The 19,381-nt window shown below is 45.3% G+C and overlaps 2 protein-coding genes and 3 pseudogenes across 2 annotated transcripts; 2 read left to right on the forward strand and 3 right to left on the reverse strand.

Annotated features, from left to right (window-relative positions):
- The first annotated feature begins 307 nt into the window (after window positions 1-307).
- LOC123469903 (uncharacterized protein K02A2.6-like) lies at window positions 308-3,511 on the forward strand. The gene has a single exon (XM_045169246.1). The coding sequence runs from the start codon at window positions 308-310 to the stop codon at window positions 3,509-3,511; it is 3,204 nt and encodes a 1,067-aa protein (XP_045025181.1).
- A 653-nt stretch (window positions 3,512-4,164) lies between these two features.
- Window positions 4,165-4,645, forward strand: LOC116933526 (annotated as a pseudogene).
- Window positions 4,646-9,692: 5,047 nt separating this feature from the next.
- LOC123469904 lies at window positions 9,693-11,597 on the reverse strand (annotated as a pseudogene).
- Window positions 11,598-14,258: 2,661 nt separating this feature from the next.
- LOC116927535 lies at window positions 14,259-16,725 on the reverse strand (annotated as a pseudogene).
- Window positions 16,726-17,496: 771 nt separating this feature from the next.
- LOC123469905 lies at window positions 17,497-18,594 on the reverse strand. The gene has a single exon (XM_045169247.1). It carries the CDS (start codon window positions 18,268-18,270, stop codon window positions 17,497-17,499), a length of 774 nt encoding a protein of 257 aa, XP_045025182.1. The 5' UTR covers window positions 18,271-18,594.
- Window positions 18,595-19,381: the final 787 nt, after the last annotated feature.

Raw genomic sequence — 19,381 nt, forward strand, 5'->3', positions numbered from 1 at the left:
GTATTCACATTGAATACAGATATATTTGATCCTGTTTACATATAAAAGTAAAAACTCATGTGTTGTATGTACTTCGTATGTCGACCACTAGAGGGACACCTCCGGTGGTGAGACCTACGTACACGGAGACAATACAAGGCAGTTCTTTCCTCACGCTTGAGACTACAACATGGTGTCAGAAGTGCCCTGTTCTACACCACGCTGAGCTGACTTTCCACGTGGTGTTTGTACTGAATCCGAGTTTATCGTAGCCATCCGTGGGCTAATAACTCTAAAACTTCTACAGTGTTAACGTGGACATTTCACCATGGCATCCGCTTTGAAATTTCCCGACCCGTTTAATTTTACGTCGTCGAACTTATCGCTGGAGTGGTCCCAATGGAGGCGACAGTTCGAGTGGTTTATCATGGCCACACGCAAAGCCGAGAAAGATGAAGAAGTAATTGTAGGTGTGTTGCTGTCGCTACTCGGTCGTGAAGGATTGAAAATTTACGAAACTTTTACGTTCGCAGACCCTCTCGACGCCAAGAAGATTGCTGAGGTACTCGACTCATTCACCGACTATTTTGAGCCTCTGAAGAGTGAGGTGTTCGACCGTTTCTGCTTCCACAAGCGTGTACAAAAACCAGGCGAGTCGTTCGACGCGTGGCTCGTGGATTTGCGGAGTATGGTTAAAACGTGTAACTATGGGACTGAGGCCGTAGTCAAATCGGTGTTGCGTGATCAAATTGTGTTGGGAGTCGTGAACGATAACGTTCGCGAAAAACTACTGTTCGAGAGTGGTCTATCGTTGCAAAGTGCGTGTGCTATAGTCCGGGCGTGTGAGGCGTCGTCTATGCAACTCGGACAAATTTCTACACGTGCTGAGGCCCAGGTTCATGGTCTGAGGGACAAAGCGGCGAAAGAACACGCGCCAGCCCAATCAAGTAAGCCTCGACACGGAGGTGATGAGGTGAACAGTTGCGTCAATTGTGGCAGACGACACAGAAAAAATCAATGCCCCGCGGCCGGCATCACGTGTTTTGCGTGCGGAAAGTTGGGTCATTACTCCAGGCGATGCTCGGCGTCCAACGGACAACAACGACGAGGTTGGGTAAACGACCGTCAGATGGCGCCACCAACGGGACAAAATACGGCCACGCCACAACACCGACCAGCACAGCGCGGCACGTTTATGCAGCATCAGCTACATTCCCTGGAGGGCGCAGGGGCGGTTTGCCAAGAAGAAGCACGATTCATGGACGAAGAATATGTTATGCATGAACTGAGGTCCTCTAGCGGTGGAGAGGAGTGGCACGAGGAGTTGTCGGTGGATGGCAGCGTTCCCATACGCTTTAAGTTGGAATCCGGTGCCACCTGCAACGTCCTTCCATTGGAATCGTACAAGCGTGTACACAAGTCTAGTACAGTGCGGACCCCTGGACCACGAATACGTAATTATGGCGCGAGAGGAGGTTATCTTAATGTTCTGGGTGTGCTAACGAGTGCAATCGTCCGTCGTGGAGTGGCATACACCGTAAAGTTCGTAGTCGTCGACGAACCCGGACAACCGCCGATCTTGGGCCTACCGACGTGCCAGCACATGCAGCTCATCCAGAGAGTTCACTCCATAACGCAAGACCAGCTGAAAGACGTACCGCCGATTGTGTCAGAGTTCAAAGACATTTTCACTGGGATCGGCAAACTCCCCGTTGAACACGACATTCGCTTGACGACTGGTGCGAATTACGTCGACCCGGTAGTGTGTGCCGCCAGCCGGTTGCCATTCCGGTTGGAGGAGAAAGTGTTTAAAAAACTAGACCAAATGGTGAAAGACGACATAATAGTTCCGGTAGTAGAGCCAACGGAGTGGGTGAGCAGGATGCTGGTAGTGGGCAAACCGGATGGAGACGTTAGGATCTGCCTAGACCCGTCGGAGCTCAACAAAGCAATTCTACGTCAACATTTTTCCGTCCCGACAATCGAACAGCTGTTCGGAAAAATTGGAAAGGCAAAATACTTTTGCAGCCTGGATGCCGCCTCTGGTTTTTACCAAATTCCGCTCTCGGATCGTGCGTCATATTTATGCACCATGGCCACTCCCAAAGGTCGCTACAGGTATCTTCGTCTATCCTTTGGAATTAAGTCGGCCCTGGAAGTATACCTACAAGTGATGTCCGACCTGTTCGGCGACCTCCAGGGGGTGATCGTCTATTTCGACGACTTCCTAGTGACTGGAAAAACGATTGAAGAGTTGGACGCGATCTTACGGCAGGTATTTGTGAGATGCCGGGAAAACAATCTTAAATTGCAGCTTAAAAAGTGTCGATTCTTCCTTAACCAGTTGCCGTGGTTGGGACACATAATCGGACAGGGCACGCTCAGCCCAGACCCGGAAAAAGTGGAGGCAATTGTCAATATGCCTGATCCTACCGACAAAACCAGTCTAACTCGCCTGTTGGGAATGGTGACTTACCTTGACAAATTCTGTAAAAATCTTGCAGCACTAACACGGCCTCTTCGCGACATGTTAAAGAAGGATGTGGCCTGGTTCTGGGACAGTCAACAACGGAAAGCCCTGTCGGAGCTCAGAAACGCAATGTCGTCCCTGCCAACTCTTCGCCTGTTTGACGTCAACCGCCCCGTCGTCGTCTCCGTTGACGCGTCGCCAATAGGGATAGGAGCAGTTTTAATGCAAGAAGGACAGCCGGTGGCGTTCTCGTCCACGACGCTAACGGTCACCCAGAAGAGATATTGCCAAATCGAAAAGGAATTGTTGGCCGTCCAGTTCGGCCTTACCCGTTTTCGACAGTACGTGTACGGTCAGTGTTTGACTGTAGAGTCCGATCACAAGCCACTAGTCGGCTTATTAGACAAGCCCATAGCGTCGTGTTCTCCCAGAATTCAACGAATGAGGTTGCAGCTGCAACGATTTGATTTTCAGTTGGTGTACAAACCGGGTAAAGAACTTTTTATTGCCGACACCCTCAGCCGAGCACCGTCCCTACGTGTGTATAGTGACGACGTCACCACCGAGTGCGAGGAACAAGTACACCATGTCATCAACAGTGTAGCGCCAATGGAATCAACCCATCAGAGATACGCGAGAGCCACTTCAGAAGACCCTATACTCCAACTGTTGCAATCAGTCATGCTGGCGGGTTGGCCAGAACATAGAAGCCAGTGTCCTGCAGCGATCAAGCCGTTTTGGCCGGTTCGAAGTGACTTGGCGGTAGTCGACGGCGTTGTTCTGTTGGGGTCCAGACTGGTGGTACCAGTAGCCCTAAGACGCGAAGCGATGGATGGCGTCCACGATGGCCACTTCGGAGAGACAAAAAGTGTGCTGCGGGCCAAGTCTTCTGTCTATTGGCCGGGTTGGGAGGACCACATCCGAAATGTGGTAGCCAGTTGTCCCGTTTGTCAGGAAAACAGACCGAAAAATCCCAGACTGCCCCTGTTTCCGGTCTGGATTCCGGAATACGCGTTTCAGTTGGTCTCGGCGGACCTTTTTGAGTTCAATAACGTGAACTAAATCTTGGTCGTCGATTCATACAGCAAGTGGCCGTGCGTGGTGCCGTTGCGGTCAATCTCGTCGTCAGCCGTCATCAACGAAATGACACGTTTCTTCTGTGATTTTGGACGCCCAGAAATACTAGAGTCCGACAACGGAACCCAGTTTGCCTCTGCCGAGTTTCGTGAGTTCTGTCGCACTTTGGGTGTCATGCAAGTGACGTCGAGTCCCGAGTTTGCTCAATCGAACGGGCTGGTGGAACGCCACGTCCAGACCGTGAAGAAAACAATCTTGAAAATGTTCGCGGAAGGCAAATCGTTGTGGGACGCGCTGTCAGCAATCCGCTCGACGCCAATATCTAGTGTCCTTCCGTCGCCGTCTGTACTCCTACAAGGACGAAACTTTCGAGGAAATCTCCCATTTTTGCCGTCGGAATTGACACCCCGGCTCGTGCCTGCGTCAGTAGTGACGTCTGAATTATATTCCAGACAAGCTAAAGCCGTGTTCGACACGCCACGACGGGCAGACGCGCGTTCGTCCGTTCTTCATGTGGGACAGCGAGTAAGAACCCTTGTCGGCAAGAAGTGGCTTTCCGGTGCGGTCCAGTCAGTCTGCAAGGAACCTCATTCATATTTCGTTCGTCTGGCAGACGGCCGCTCGTTTCGTCGGACAAGATGGGCCGTCAACGTCGACAAGGGTGTTGCAACCACATTGGATACGGATCTTTGGACTTCAGTAGGAACAAACGCAACTACCCCAGTTCCGTCGTCAGGCCAGCAGCTGATGGCCCCCTCGTCGGTCATCATGCGACGCCCGTTTCAGCCACGAAGTTCACAAGCGGTGGAAGTACCACCCGCCTGTCCGCCTCCGGCCAGCGTGGCCGTCCCGAGGATCAGTACCCCTGCTCCGCCAACGCCGGTCTCGAGCCACGTCAGCCAACAGAGAGCCCAACAGTACAGTAGCGGTCGTCGAAGTTCGAGTTGGCAGGAGGAAGGCCCTTCGAGAGCAGTCCCGGTCCGTCTCTTTACGTCAGAGCGGCCAGCCACAACAGAGGAGCCGCCAAGCAGTTCAGGTCCAATCCCGACATCGTTGTCTACATCCGAACCGTTTGGTACAACACGGTCGGGTGAAAAATTTGGCATTGGTCATGATTAGTTTATCCCGGAGCGTCAGTGGGGCTGGTTGCGTCTAAAACGTTTGTTTTTGTTTTTCCTACTTGTCTGTTTGTGTGTCTTCCCCTCGTTGTGCCAGTTGTTCAGGTCTTGTTCGTCGCTCGTGAATATTATACTCGTGGGTGCCGTTTGTTGATATGTGTAATGGAGCCAGACGGGGACGTGAAAGTGTTAATTCAGAAGTGTGCCGTTCTTAACCTAGTAATCTCAATCATCTTGTGTTTGTTGTGTTAGTGTATGGAGAGGGGAAGATGTTGTATGTACTTCGTATGTCGACCACTACAGGGACACCTCCGGTGAAGAGACCTACGAACACGGAGACAATACAAGGCAGTTCTTACCTCACGCTTGAGACTGCAACATCATGGTATCACAGTGTATTCACATTGAATACAAGTATATTTGATTCTGTTTACATGTAGAAGTATAAACTCATGGTATCACAGTGTATTCACATTGAATACAAGTATATTTTATTCTGTTTGCATGTAGAAGTATAAACTCATAATATAACAGTGTATTCACATTGAATACTAGTATATTTGATCTGTTTACATGTAGAAGTATAAATTTATAATATCACAGTGTATTCACATTGAATATAAGTATGTTTGATTATGTTTACATGTAGAAGTATAAACTCATGTTGTCACAGTGTATTCACATTGAATACAAGTATATTTGATTCTGTTTACATATACAAGTAAAAACTCATGGTATCACAGTGTATTCTCATTAAATACAAGTATATTTGATACTGTTTACATATAGAAGTAAAAACTCATGGTATCACAGTGTATTCACATTGAATACTAGTATATTTGATTCTGTTTATATGTAGAAGTATAAACTTATAATATCACAGTGTATTCACATTGAATACAAGTATATTTGATTCTGTTTACATGTAGAAGTATAAACTCATGGTATCACAGTGTATTCACATTGAATACAAGTATATTTTATTCTGTTTGCATGTAGAAGTATAAACTCATAATATAACAGTGTATTCACATTGAATACAAGTATATTTGATCCTGTTTACATATAGAAGTAAAAACTCATAGTATCACAGTGTATTCACATTGAACACTAGTATTTTTGATTCTGTTTACATGTAGAAGTATAAACTTATAATATCACAGTGATTCACATTGAATACAAGTATATTTGATCCTGTTTACATATAGAAGTAAAAACTCATGGTATCACAGTGTAATCACATTGAATACAAGTATATTTGATCCTGTTTACATATAGAAGTAAAAACTCATGGTATCACAGTGTATTCTAATTGAATACTAGCATATTTGATTCTGTTTATATGTAGAAGTATAAACTTATAATATCACAGTGTATTCACATTGAATACAAGTATATTTGATTCTGTTAACATGTAGAAGTATAAACTCATGGTATAACAGGGTATTCACATTGAATACAAGTATATTTTATTCTGTTTGCATGTAGAAGTAAAAACTCATGGTATCACAGTGTATTTACATTGAATACAAGTATATTTGATCATGTTTACATATAGAAGTAAAAACTCATGGTATCACAGTATATTCACATTGAATACAAGTATATTTGATTCTGTTAACATGTAGAAGTATAAACTCATAATATAACAGTGTATTCACATTAAATACAAGTATATTAAATCCTGTTTACATATAGAAGTAAAAACTCATGGTATCACAGTGTATTCACATTGAATACTAGTATATTTAATTCTGTTTACATGTCGAAGTATAAACTTATAATATCATAGTGTATTCACATTGAATACAAGTATATTTGATTCTGTTTACACGAGGAAGTTTAAACTTATAATATAACAGTGTATTCAAATTTAATGCAAGTATATTTGATCCTGTTACACATAGAAGTTAAAACTCATGGTATCACAGTGTATTCACATTGAATACAAGTATATTTGATCCTGTTTACTTATAGAAGTAAAAACTCATGGTATCACAGTGTATTCACATTGAATACAAGTATATTTGATTCTGTTTACATGAGGAAGTATAAACTCATAATATAACAGTGTATTCACATTGAATACAATTATATTTGATCCTGTTTACATATAGAAGTAAAAACTCAGGGTATCACAGTGTATTCACATTGAATACAAGTATATTTGATTCTGTTTACATAGAGAAGTAAAAACTCATGGTATCTCAGTGTATTCACATTGAATACAAGTATTTTTGATTCTGTTACATGTAGAAGTATAAACTTATAATATCACAGTGTATTCACATTGAATACAAGTATTTTTGATTCTGTTAACATGTAGAAGTATAAACTCATAATATAACAGTGTATTCACATTGAATACAAGTATATTTAATCCTGTTTACATATAGAAGTAAAAACTCATGGTATCACAGTGTATTCACATTGAATACTAGTATATTTAATTCTGTTTACATGTCGAAGTATAAACTTATAATATCACAGTGTATTCACATTGAATACAAGTATATTTGATTCTGTTAACACGAGGAAGTTTAAACTTATAATATAACAGTGTATTCAAATTTAATGCAAGTATATTTGATCCTGTTACACATAGAAGTTAAAACTCATGGTATCACAGTGTATTCACATTGAATACAAGTATATTTGATCCTGTTTACATATAGAAGTAAAAACTCATGGTATCACAGTGTATTCACATTGAATACAAGTATATTTGATTCTGTTTACATGAGGAAGTATAAACTCATTATATAACAGTGTATTCACATTGAATACAAGTATATTTGATTCTGTTTACATAGAGAAGTAAAAACTCATGGTATCTCAGTGTATTCACATTGAATACAAGTATTTTTGATTCTGTTACATGTAGAAGTATAAACGTATAATATCACAGTGTATTCACATTGAATACAAATATTTTTGATTCTGTTAACATGTAGAAGTATAAACTCATAATATAACAGGGTATTCACATTGAATACAATTATATTTGATCCTGTTTACATATAGAAGTAAAAACTCAGGGCATCACAGTGTATTCACATTGAATACAAGTATATGTGATCCTGTTTACATATAGAAGTAAAAACTCATGGTATCACAGTGTATTCACATTGAATACAAGTATATTTGATTCTGTTACATGTAGAAGTATAAACTCAGAATATAACAGTGTATTCACATTGAATACAAGTATATTTGATCCTGTTTACATATAGAAGTAAAAACTCGTGGAATCACAGTGTATTTACATTGAATTCAAGTATATTTGAAGTTGTTTACATTTAGAAGTAAAAACTCATGGTATCACAGTGTATTGCAATAATTAATCAGCCACGTCTGACGTGACTGATTTTATTGCACGCAAACAGAGTGATAAATGCATAAAATAGTGTTAGTACAATTAAAAGTAGTATTTTGGATTGTGTGGGTGGTTTACGGTCATGTTTGTTAAGATCCGTCAGCCAGTCACGTCGGCTGCCCTGATATGAAAAGAACAAAAGGTAGGACAGCTAGCAAGGTTAGGTTGAAGGTTACTTACGCTGTAGTTGATGACATGTTGACGCCTTGGTGGTGACGGTGAGTGCCACGACGTCGGGTCATGAAGCATGGGTCGGACTGGCAGTGGGGAGCGGCGATGTATAAGAGGACACAGTGCGTACGGTGAGTCTTGGCACGAATCGTTTATTTGTTATCGTACACTTGTTATTAGGGTTCTATACGATAGTAGGGGACACAAAGTGCAACAACTACACACGACTGCTAAAAGGGGAACTAACCAGAACATCTAAGGAACGGTGGGTTTTATACCACACCCAAGATGCGGACGCTATAAGGTTAGCGTGGGCAATAAAGATGAAAGAATGTGCCACCAGTTCGCAGGCCATGCGAACTGGTCAATGGTCAAACTGGCGAAAAGTCAATGATAAGACTAGGTGTCATCGACACCTCGGTCAAGCGGAAGATAGTCATAAAAGAGATAGCGAGGGAAAGGAGGTCAATGGTGGGGAAAAGGAGTATAAGATTGTACAAACACTTAACTAAATGCAGTTAACTTAATTTTACTTAAAGTCTTAACTCTAGTGGGAGTCCTTACATAGCTCCCCTTCCTACAAGATTGCGTCCCGCAATCAGCATTGCGTAGGGTGGTTGGGTCGTAAAGGGGGTCAGTTATTCTTTGGCGGTTCTTCCTCCGTCACAAGGGGTGGATGACCTCAGCCAGGGCTTCTCCTTGCTGCTCCACGAATGATTCCCGGACGTGTTTAGCTCACCGATCTCCCATCCGTACTCCGGCTCCTTTTGTGCGGGTAACCGATAGATGCGTTCGACATACTGCGCTGCTGCCAGGTCCTCTTCATCGGAGTCCAGGGAGTAATGACTGCTGACGAAGCTGACATTGCATTTTCCGCCACGAAGCCTCGCGATGCTGTCGTTTAGCGCTGCAATGTCTATGCCCCTTTCCTGGACGTCACTGGCCGGTGACATACAGTATGGTGAGGGCCTGTCTTCGAGTAGTGCGACCGGATCTAAGGGGAGGGTGGAGGTGCCTGAGGAAAAGGAGTCTTCTTCCCAGTGGTCATCTACCGAGAGTAGGGAGACGTCGTGGATGTCATCTGAGACGTCTGCGTCGTACATAACCTCGTCGTCGTCGGGGCTGTCCGCGCAATACAGGATGTCCTCTTCATCATCTGGGCCGGCCGCCACGTATCGGAATTCCTCCATATCAGACGAGTAGTCTGCGCACTGGAGGATGTCTTCTTCGTCCGGGTTGGGGATACAGGCCGCTTGTCCACCTTTCTGGTCTTTTCGATCATTCGTGGATGTAAGGGGGGGGGAGGGTTGGAGCCTAGGGATAGAGTGAGGTAAGGATTAGGAAGGCTTGGTATCGAAGGGTTGGTGGGGTGTTATGGAGTACATGGTATACTCTGCACGATTCTGGGTGGGTTTATTCTGAAGGACACTAACATAAAATCTACGACATTTCATGATACATGGAGAAATTAAGGGGGCAATCAACGCGTGGGGTTTTAATACTAGGGGCGCGAGAGGAGGGCTGCTGCTTCTCTGTGTTGGGCTAGGCTACGAGGATGTGAAATGGGTGGAATGAGGTATGGTTGTTGGTTTAACCCTAGCCGCCCTGTGGGACCGGCGGGAGTTGGGGGCGGGGGTATATTGACAATGGTGACCGGAGCAGTTGGCGCCAAGTTGGTGGTTGCTTGGGTTCCCAACTCAATGTCTCGATGAGCAGACTGAGGTGGCGTTAACCAACTGCACGGGTTAAAGTACCGACAGCAAGGGATGTAAAGACCCAGGAGGGAACCGAGTCCGCAGAATCGGGAAGCCAGAGCAATGGATACTCCTACTCCCGACATGATGCCGAAGTTCCGAAGCCAGTATCAGATCCTTGCCATGAAAGAGATATCTTGTGCTTGTCCGGGGTGGACGAGGACTGTGTTGACGTGTCGTTCGCCAGACATTTCTGTGACATAGCCCATCTGTATGTACGCCAGGATGTCGGCCATGATGGTTGAAGCACTTAGGGGATGCGACGTTATTGTTGGGTGCAACTGCAGTATCATGCCCAACGAGTTATCGACGTCCAGGGGCATAGTGTCGATGAAACGGCGGCCTTGTATCTCTACGTTGGGGTTGATTGGCATCCAGGTGTTGTACTTGAAGGTGTGGGCTTTGCCGTTGAAGTTGACGAAGTTTGCGTGCCAGTAGCAATCGGAGTACTTCGTGAGCTCCCAACCTTCCACGTTGATGGTCTGGTTGCCCAACCGAGGTTGGGCTCCACATGGCGTGAAAACCGTCTCGATGGTGACGTTACTGGGAAAACACTGCAAAACGGACACGGATGACCCGACCACCCGTAGCTTGGTGCATAATGGAAGGTCCAGATGCTTAGCGGCTAACTATCCGTCGTATTGTGCAGTCGTTGTAGCGGCATGGTAGGCGGTTTTCCGGCTTTCGCATTGCAGGTTACGAATTTCTCGGGCCAGGTGGTTTGAAATGTCCATTGCGAAGTCTCTGATGTATTGTGTATGACTGGCGTATTCGATCTCCACCCGTGTCAGTTCGGACAACGCCATCTTGGCTACGGCGTCCGCGTTATTGGGCCTCATCTCGACGAGATCGGTTCCTTTGGCGGCTTCCTGAACCGCGATGACGACTCTTTCCATTCCTAGAACCGGATGGTAGGAAGTGAGGTTTCCTTCTCCGCAGACGGAACTGTTTATCATTGAATATATAAAATCCAGCTGCTGAATTGGGTCCCGAATACGGAAGGTAGTGTCGTTTTCGGTCGAGTATTTGACGCCCATTCCATTTTCGATAACCCTTAACTCACACGGCTTCGCTTCCTTCCAGGAATCGTCCCAGACGAGGGTCACGAGGTTGTGTTTGAAAGAGTCGTTTATTGCTCCAGGGATGTCGCCAAGTGGAGAGCTGATGGTACAGTTCGGGCATTCGCTCTGTAAGGTCACTTCTTCGAGGCGACAGTTGGTCATCTTTTCTGTCACCGTCCGAAGCCAACTGGTTTCCACGAATGGGTGGCCTTCCAGGGCGAACGAGTTGGGACCTGTTATATCCATCGCCTTTCCTCGACATTGTCGTGTGTCTCTCATCCTTCGGCACGTTGCCTTATCCACTTCGATGGGGTTGCGGCCGTAAGACGCTTGATTCCATTGCATGAAGTCCTTGTACACTGTGGTGGTGGCTACCCACATGCTACACGTGTGGCCAGCAAAGCGTTTAACTTCTGGTAGTGTAGAGTAGATAGCGTACGTAATGGGTACCGGTGGAGTGGGGGCGGCTTCGAAAGAGCAGTCTTCCTCCGTGAACTCCAGGAATCCCAGGTTTGCCGCACCATCACAGTTACACACGGTGGCATTAAATGCAGCCAAGGGGGTAAAATACAGGAGGGCGAGGAGGGACATCAACAATAATCTAGGCAATCGAAGATATGATACGGTGAATAGCACGAAATAACGAGTAAAACAAGGAAATGCATAGCAATGATACATAGGGAAGTAATGGATTTTATTCTACGGCACGGTATGTAGTGAAAAGGCACATGGTTAACTACGCATGAGGAACTGTTGATATGGCTGCTACTGAAATTATATTTAAACATGTAACATTTATACGAGGGGATGCGCTACGTGTCACGGCTATTGGGGGGTCTAAGGGCGCTCCATGGCCGTAGGCCAGTGCGGCGCTCGGGGCGGGGTGCTACGGGGGGGACTGGTGGGGCTACTGTCTCTAAAGCCGTTAAAGAGAGTCATTCCGGGGTAAAAGAGAGGTCTATGTTTGGTCCTTTGTGGAAGTTTGAAGTTATCGTTCCTTCTGGTAAGTGGGATGGACCGGCGTCGAGGTCTATTAGATCCTGCTCTTCCTGCAGAGCGTACTCTTCATCCGTAGGGGGTGGTATTTCTAGTTCGTTGGTGAGCTCCGATGGTATGGGGTGATCACGGCTCTCTTGGAAATCTACGCAAGGCTCTTCCTTCCAGATCATAGATTCATACAGGTTCAACTGGGTCTGTTTTCCCGCACATTCTTGAATTTCCACGGTGTGGTTGTTGTTGATTTTTGTAACGCGGTATGGCCACATAAAACGGAGGATGAGTTTCTTGCTTGTGCCTGCCATTGGCGTTCTTACGTCGATTAACACCTTATCGCCAATGTTGAATGCTTGCTAACGAGCCCGCTTGTCGTACTGGGTCCTTAGCTGTTCCCTGGCTTGGGTCAAGTTTGTTTTAACCAATACGAAGGCCTCGTGAAGACGTTGCATTAGCTGGCTTTTGTAGTCGGATGGGATGATGATGTTTGCTGGCTTTTGTAGTCGGATGGGATGATGATGTTTGCTGGCTTTTGTAAAAATCGGTCAATAGGCACTACTGGATCGCGGCCATGATTTTGGAAGTAGGGGGTTTCTAGGGTGGAGGAGTGTACAGAGTTCCTGTAGGCGAATGCAACTGGGCTTAGCACTTCTTCCCATTTAGAGAAACCCTGTTCCATGTATTTCCGTAGCATTTCTACTGCGGTTTTGTTGAATCTTTCGGTTAAGCCATTAGTCTGTGGATGGTACGCAGTGGTCCTCAACTGTTTAATTTGAAGTTTCTTTCAAAGTGAGGAGAACAGCTCGGACGTAAAATTCGAACCACGGTGATGACAATGGCCCTTGGGGGACCATGATACAAAATGACTCTATCTGCTAGCGCCTTGCTCGTTGAAAGGGCGGTCTGGTCTGCTAGAGGGATAACTTCTACCCATTTCGTGAAGTAATCAGTAATTACTAGGATGTGATTGTTCCCTTGCAGGGATTGTGGTTGAATTGGCCCTAAGAAGTCTAGCCCTAAGACCTCGAAGGGTCCTGAGGTGAGGTCTAGGGGATTTAAGAAGGCCCGAAGATTCGATCGTCGTTGGAGGGCACAGGGTTTACAAGCGAGGCAGTACTCGTTTACGTCGGAGAGCATTGTTGGCCAGTAGTATTTGTCTCTAATTCAGAGGCATGTCCGCTGGTATGCAAGATGGCCGGATAGAGGGGAGTCGTGATACTCGTACAATAGCTGTTTTCTTAGGCTAAAGGGAACCACCACTTGTTGTTGCACGAACCGTCGTCTCTTCTTTGAGATCGGCTCTTGTGTACGACACAGAAGGCCACCCGCAATGCCGTACAGCTCGATTTCTTTCGCCCAAATCTGGTCTGTATTCTCTTCACTAAGGGTTCCATGTTCTAAGTAATTTGTTATGTCCATACCCAACGAATCTTTTTTCTGTTCGCGGAGTATGGCGTCATCTTCTTCAGTGGCTGTTCGAACTGAATTAACCGGAATTCGGGATAGAAAATCTGCATTCTCATTGACACCCGGCCGGTACTTTATCGAGTTTTTGAGGTTAGCCAACAATATTGACCATCTTCCTAATCTACCCGTCTCGTCTTTGAACGTCTGCAGCCACTGCAGCGGGCGATGGTCACTGATGATAACGAATGGCTCGTCCTGAAGGTAATGGCGGAAACGCTTTATACCAAAAATCACGGCCGTGGCTTCCTTCTCGATGGTAGAGTACTTGGTTTCTGCTTTATCAGGTGTCTACTGGCGTAGGCAATTGGTTGGTCTTTTCCGTCGAGTATTTGGGACAAGACGGCTCCTAGTCCGTAATCGCTGGCATCAGTATAAATTAGGAATTCTTTAGTGAAATCCGGGTAGGCCAGAACAAGGTCGGTCATCAGGCATTTCCTAAGGAATTTGAAGGATTTTTCTTCAGCGGGCCCCCATTTTATCCTGTCCTGCGGTTCACCTTTCGCTTGATGTATCAGGGGGTGGGCGACTGTGGAGAACCCCTTGATAAACAATCGGTAGTATGACGCTAACCCCAAAAAAGACTGCATTTCTTTAACGGTAAGTGGTTTTCTGTAATTTCCAAGGGATTCGATTTTGGCGGGGTCTGGTGCTACGTCATCTGCTGAGATGACGTGGCCGAGGTACTGGACTGATGTCTCTAAAAATCTACATTTTGATAGTTTCACCTTAAGGTTTGCCTCTTCAAGTAAATCAAAGATTTTCCGCAGGTTCGATATGTGTTCTAAGGGAGTCTTAGAGAAGATGATAGAAGATGATGTCATCTAGGTAAACCAAGCAAGTATTTCCTAACTCTTCCTTAAGGACAAAATTCATCAATCGTTGGAAGGTTCCTGGGGCGTTAGTCAGGCCGAAGGCGAGCCGATTCCATTCATACAAATTGTTCTCAACGATGAACGCCGTCTTCTCTTTTGACTGTTTGTCCATTTCTATTTGCCAGTACCCTGATGCCAGATCTAGAGTGGAAAAGCATTTTTGGCCTTGTAACAGGTCAAGCACGTCGTCAATGCGGGGCAAGGGAAAGAAGTCCTTCTTTGTGATCGCATTTAGTTTTCTGTAGTCAATGCACAGGCGGTCGTCTTCTGTTTTCTTCTTCACTAACACTATTGGGGCCGCCCAAGGGGAGAGGGAGGGTCGTATAATATTGTTTGCTAGTAGTTCGTCGATGATTTTCTTTGCAACCTCCCGTTGACGGGTGGTTGCTCTGTATGGCCTTTGGCGGATGGGCCCTTGCCCCTGAGTGTCAATAACGTGTTTGACCAGGTCCGTGTTGCCCAGATCGCGTGTTTGAAATGCGAAGATACTTAGTTTTTCTAGGAGCAATTTGCGCAATTCCCCCTTTATGGTTTCCGTAACATCTGGGAGGGAGGCTTCGAAGATGGCGGGGTCGATGGTAGTAGGCTTGGTGGAACAAGATGCTATGAGTGTAGGTAGCTCGAAAACCTATGTCCTAAGATGGTGTAGCGAGGAAGGGAGATAGTGTGGTTTGTTTCGTTGACTATCACAATTCTGAACATCCCATTGTCATGTTTTGTAGAAACGAAGGGGTCCAGTCGAAGACCAGCGGGTAACCGTGGGTTTTTTACTAGAAAACAGGCAGTGTCGAGAGATAGCTTGACGTCACTATTCTCGCTCTCCACCACGCATGCGGATGATGGAGGTATTTTCGTTTTAACAGCCACCATCATTGTAGGTTTGTCATCGTTTTGGAGTTGATCAGACTCCCTCACTCGATAGACTCGCCTCTCACGACCATCGATCATAAACTTATGTTCATAAAGATCGTCTAAACCTAGTACGCATTCTTCCATAATTTCCGGAACGACGATGAAATCTTGTTGAAAGGGTTCACGGGGCCTCTCGTCCTCGACGAGAACATCTACTGTTACGTTGCCCTGGCAGGCCAGGCGCCTGTTGCTTATATCGAAAAGGTTTACCGCTACTTCTCTTGTGTGTCTGAATTCTTCCATTTGTTGCTGTAGTCTTTCGAAAAGTCGACTACTAATGAGGCTTTTGCCTGCTCCACTGTCTACTAACGCTTTGAATGAACAATTCCCTACTCTTAGTCCAATTCTGGGGGTGATAACTTGGGTGGACACGGATTTGACAAATTGTTGGGGCTTGGGGCACCCACCGAGTGGCCCAACAGTTGATTCGGTGGTTTCTAGTTTTCCGCCTGTGACCGCAGGATGCCGGAAGGTGTCGCTGGAGTGTTGGCATAATGCCCTGATGGTGGAGGGGGTCTTGGGTTCCGGATGGTAGGGCAGAAATTATGTCGGTGCCCTATGTTCCGGCACAGGCGGCAAAGCTCGTTCTTTTGTTGTAGCTTGGATAAACAGTCTGTTTCGGTGTGGAACCCCCAGGTGTTGTGGAATTCGCAAAAAAGGGCTGCCCTTTTAAAAGCTTCGGGTTGCGTCACGTTCGGGTCTCTCTGTCTTCCACCAACCTGAGAGGGCCTCTGTGCTAATTGCCTTTTCATTTCTGCTAGACTCTGTTGTAGTTCCGCGTTTTGAGTCGTGGCATTCTGGTCAACCTTGGTGCTTAAGCGATTTAGGGCTTCCAGCACGCTGGTCAGTTCATTTTGATGGGTTGGGGCGTTCGTTGATGAGTATGCTGCATGGATTCTAACTCTTGTCTGTGATTCTTCAATAGCTAATGCGGTAAGTTCGGCTCGATCGATAAGCGTCTCGAACGATGCAAATTTTTTATACTTTAAGGGAACTTGCACGTCGCTAGGTAGACCTTCCAGAAACCTGTCCATCATCATTTGCTCCCGGGATGCGGCGGTAGCTGAATCTAATATCCCATCCATAGGGTAAGCTTTATGGAACGCCTTACGAATACGATTTGCGTAGCGGCGCATGTTTTCCTTCGGCTACCTCTTCGTGTTGTGAAACTCGACACTCCTTTGTGACCGCGTTTCGGTCGAGTGGAAAAGTTTGAAGAGTCGTTCTTTCACTGCTGCGTACTCTTGGGATCAGATAGGGTTGTCTAACTTGAATGTGTCGAATTCTTCAGCAGCCTCTCCGTAGAGTTTAGAGCGCATTAAGCGTAATTTCCTAGCTTCTTCGAAGTTGCCTAGATCGAGGGCTGATTCCAGGTGAGCAACCTAATCGTCGAAACGACCAGACCTCTGACGATCGCAAAAGATTGTCACTGAACCAAAGGCTTGCATTGCCTGTTCCTATTGTGCCCTCCTAATTTTGTCGTCTATGGCTAAACTTGTTACGGATGAGGGATAGCTGGTACTTGTGGTCCCTGGGTGTGGGGTGGGCGGCGGTTGTGTGTTTAGCCAGTTGGGGTTTTGCTGCCCATTGGATGGCGGGTTGACTGGTGTCGAAGCTACGAAACCTGGGTGGGCAATGCTCTGGGAGGGTTGTCCAGATGGGGCAAACGGGTTGGTGGGGGGCGTGTTATAGCCCCACTGTGGTACGGGTAATGGGGTGACCCCCTGTAGTGTTGAAGTCGGGTACGGGTTAGTGGTTCCTTGTAGGGTGTCTGCGGTTGCCGTTGGTTGGTTCTGCTCTTCTTGGGCAAAGGTTCTCGCGGTACTAACCGCTGTCTTCGTGTCGACACCAGCTTCTAGGAGGCGGATCAACTCTTTTTCGTACGTCTAAAGAACGTGCTCGCCTGTACTTGAGACGGTTTGTATGCAACCGCCCCATACACGGTACAATTTAATACATATACTTTTATTCAATGTTAATACACTGCAGAGATAAGGAGATTGCTCACTCCACGTAAAGCCCAGCAGTCGACATTTTCCCTCCTCCCCCTCTCTAGCAGACGAATTCGACTGCGCTGCTCCTTTCGGCCAGCTCCGAAAGCATTTGACGGCTGAGGACCACTGGAGGACTGGTTTTACGTTTTGAAACGCAAAGATATTCGTATTTCTTATTTATTTAGTTCCGTTCAGTGCACTTTAGTGATTGAATTGATGAATTGAAAAGAAACAAAGATGAAAATTATGTTTCTACTGATTCATAAACAAGGTATATTTGTTCAAGAAATTTCTTTTAGAGGTTTCATTTGATAAGTTTTGATTAAACACTTTAGTAAAAGAAAGGAATCTGAATTTAAGATATCTGAGTACAATTAGTTTGATTAATTCATGAACACTTTCAACAGAAAACTTGTTAACAATGGTAGGAAACACTTCAGAGTAGTTAACAACTTTGAGGATCTTGTGCGCTAATGTTTCTAACACATTATGTTGATTGGAGAGTGCAGATAACTTTTCTACAACAACGGAATGAAAAAATGTTTCAGCTGTGTGAATCAAGGTATATACAGATTGTGAAGGAACAGTTATTACGTTTGTAACTTTAAATTTACAAATATTTAACAGGTCTGGACTTAGAGGATCATCACACGAGTTAAACAAGGAATTTCTTCTGGTTGGACATTTAACAAGTTTCTCAGTTTTCAGTACAATGTAGCCAGCAATGTATGCTAGGCATTGGTTGGTGAAGTGGTCTTTCAACTGACTAGCATGGAATTCCTCATCAGAACATATTACTTCAATATCCATCATGATATCCTGATCAACTGTGAGTTCGTTAACATCAGATACATTATCTACTGGCATAAGGGAACAGTTGGATGACAGTGAAGGGGTAACACCTCCAGCTTTTATAACTAATAATTTTCTCAGAATGGATTTGAATTGCAGAGCATTTGGATTATTATTCAATCCACAACGAAGTCGAATGATCCCAAAAAAGTGTTCCAATGGGTCCTGCTGCATGTGCCTAGTGGCTACATAACTCAATGGGTTGTTCTGCCGATGAAGAAGCTGGTGGGCTAGAGTTATAGTTGATCGTATCGTTGCGATAAATCCAATAATACAGGTTTTCCTTCTACTTGTGTAGACTAATCTGCCACTTGGAAGTTTTAGTTTAGCTAAAAAGAGCGCTAACTCATTAAGCTCTTTAGTCTTCTCCTCTAGGTTTTCTTTGGTAAGAACCGCTTTGTCACCATTTGCTTGAACATTCCATGAGTTCAGGATATCGAAAAGCTTATTGAATTGCCGACAGAACTGTTCGGTGGCCTCACTTCCTTGAAACTGTAATTTGTGAGTCAGATTTTGTTGTTAAAATTGGCTATTAATTTTTATTTTTTTAATATTGAGATGTTACCTGAGGAACTTTTAGTACTTCTCGTAAATGTCGGAGCACATCTGCCACGGATCTACTCAAAACTTGAGCAGCGAGAGCCACCTTCATCTTATGTCGCTCGAAGTATGCGTGTTGTCTTGTAAGTCGATTACCGAGACGAAATCCAGCCTCATTTTGGAATTGAAAGAGAGCCTTGATGTACTTCCACTGTGCTGGATCTTGATATCCAGGTAACTTCACCGGTGAAAAAGACAGTAGATTCCTTGCCAACTTCAGCATGTGGCACGCATCAAGTAAAACATTTACTGGTTCTCCGGTAGAAGGATGCACGAAGTTTGGTTTAAACGGGCAAGTCAATTTTTTTTTCAAAGCGGCAGCTCGTCTTCCTGTCCTTGCTGTTTTTGTTGGCATTGATGACGACGAGTATTTCAGATTTGCGCCTAACTCAGTAGTCATTCCAACGTTCGCCGCTAACCCATCGAATACCACGGATCTGACAATAATCCCAAATTCGTGCGTCGCCTTGAGTACGTCTTTAAGCAGTCCTCCCAAGCGTGTTCCGTCGATGTGGTTTGTAAAATAATATGCGACAGGAGTTTTCCATTTACCGTCGAGACCAACGATGTAAAACACTAGTGCTTGGGTAGCCATAGAAGACACGGAATCGTCTGTTTCTGACTGCTCCTTGTTAGAAAACTCGTCGAACCCGAAATATTTTTTCAATTTTACATCCCAATGAAT

The sequence above is a fragment of the Daphnia magna genome, linkage group LG2 (genome assembly GCF_020631705.1).
Source record: "Daphnia magna isolate NIES linkage group LG2, ASM2063170v1.1, whole genome shotgun sequence".
NCBI lineage: Eukaryota > Metazoa > Arthropoda > Branchiopoda > Diplostraca > Daphniidae > Daphnia > Daphnia magna.

What these genes read in the sequence shown, in the direction of transcription:
- LOC123469905 (XM_045169247.1), bottom strand. Translation starts at nt 18,270, where the DNA reads ATGCAGCAGGACCCATTGGAACACTTTTTTGGGATCATTCGACTTCGT.
- LOC123469903 (XM_045169246.1), top strand. Translation starts at nt 308, where the DNA reads ATGGCATCCGCTTTGAAATTTCCCGACCCGTTTAATTTTACGTCGTCG.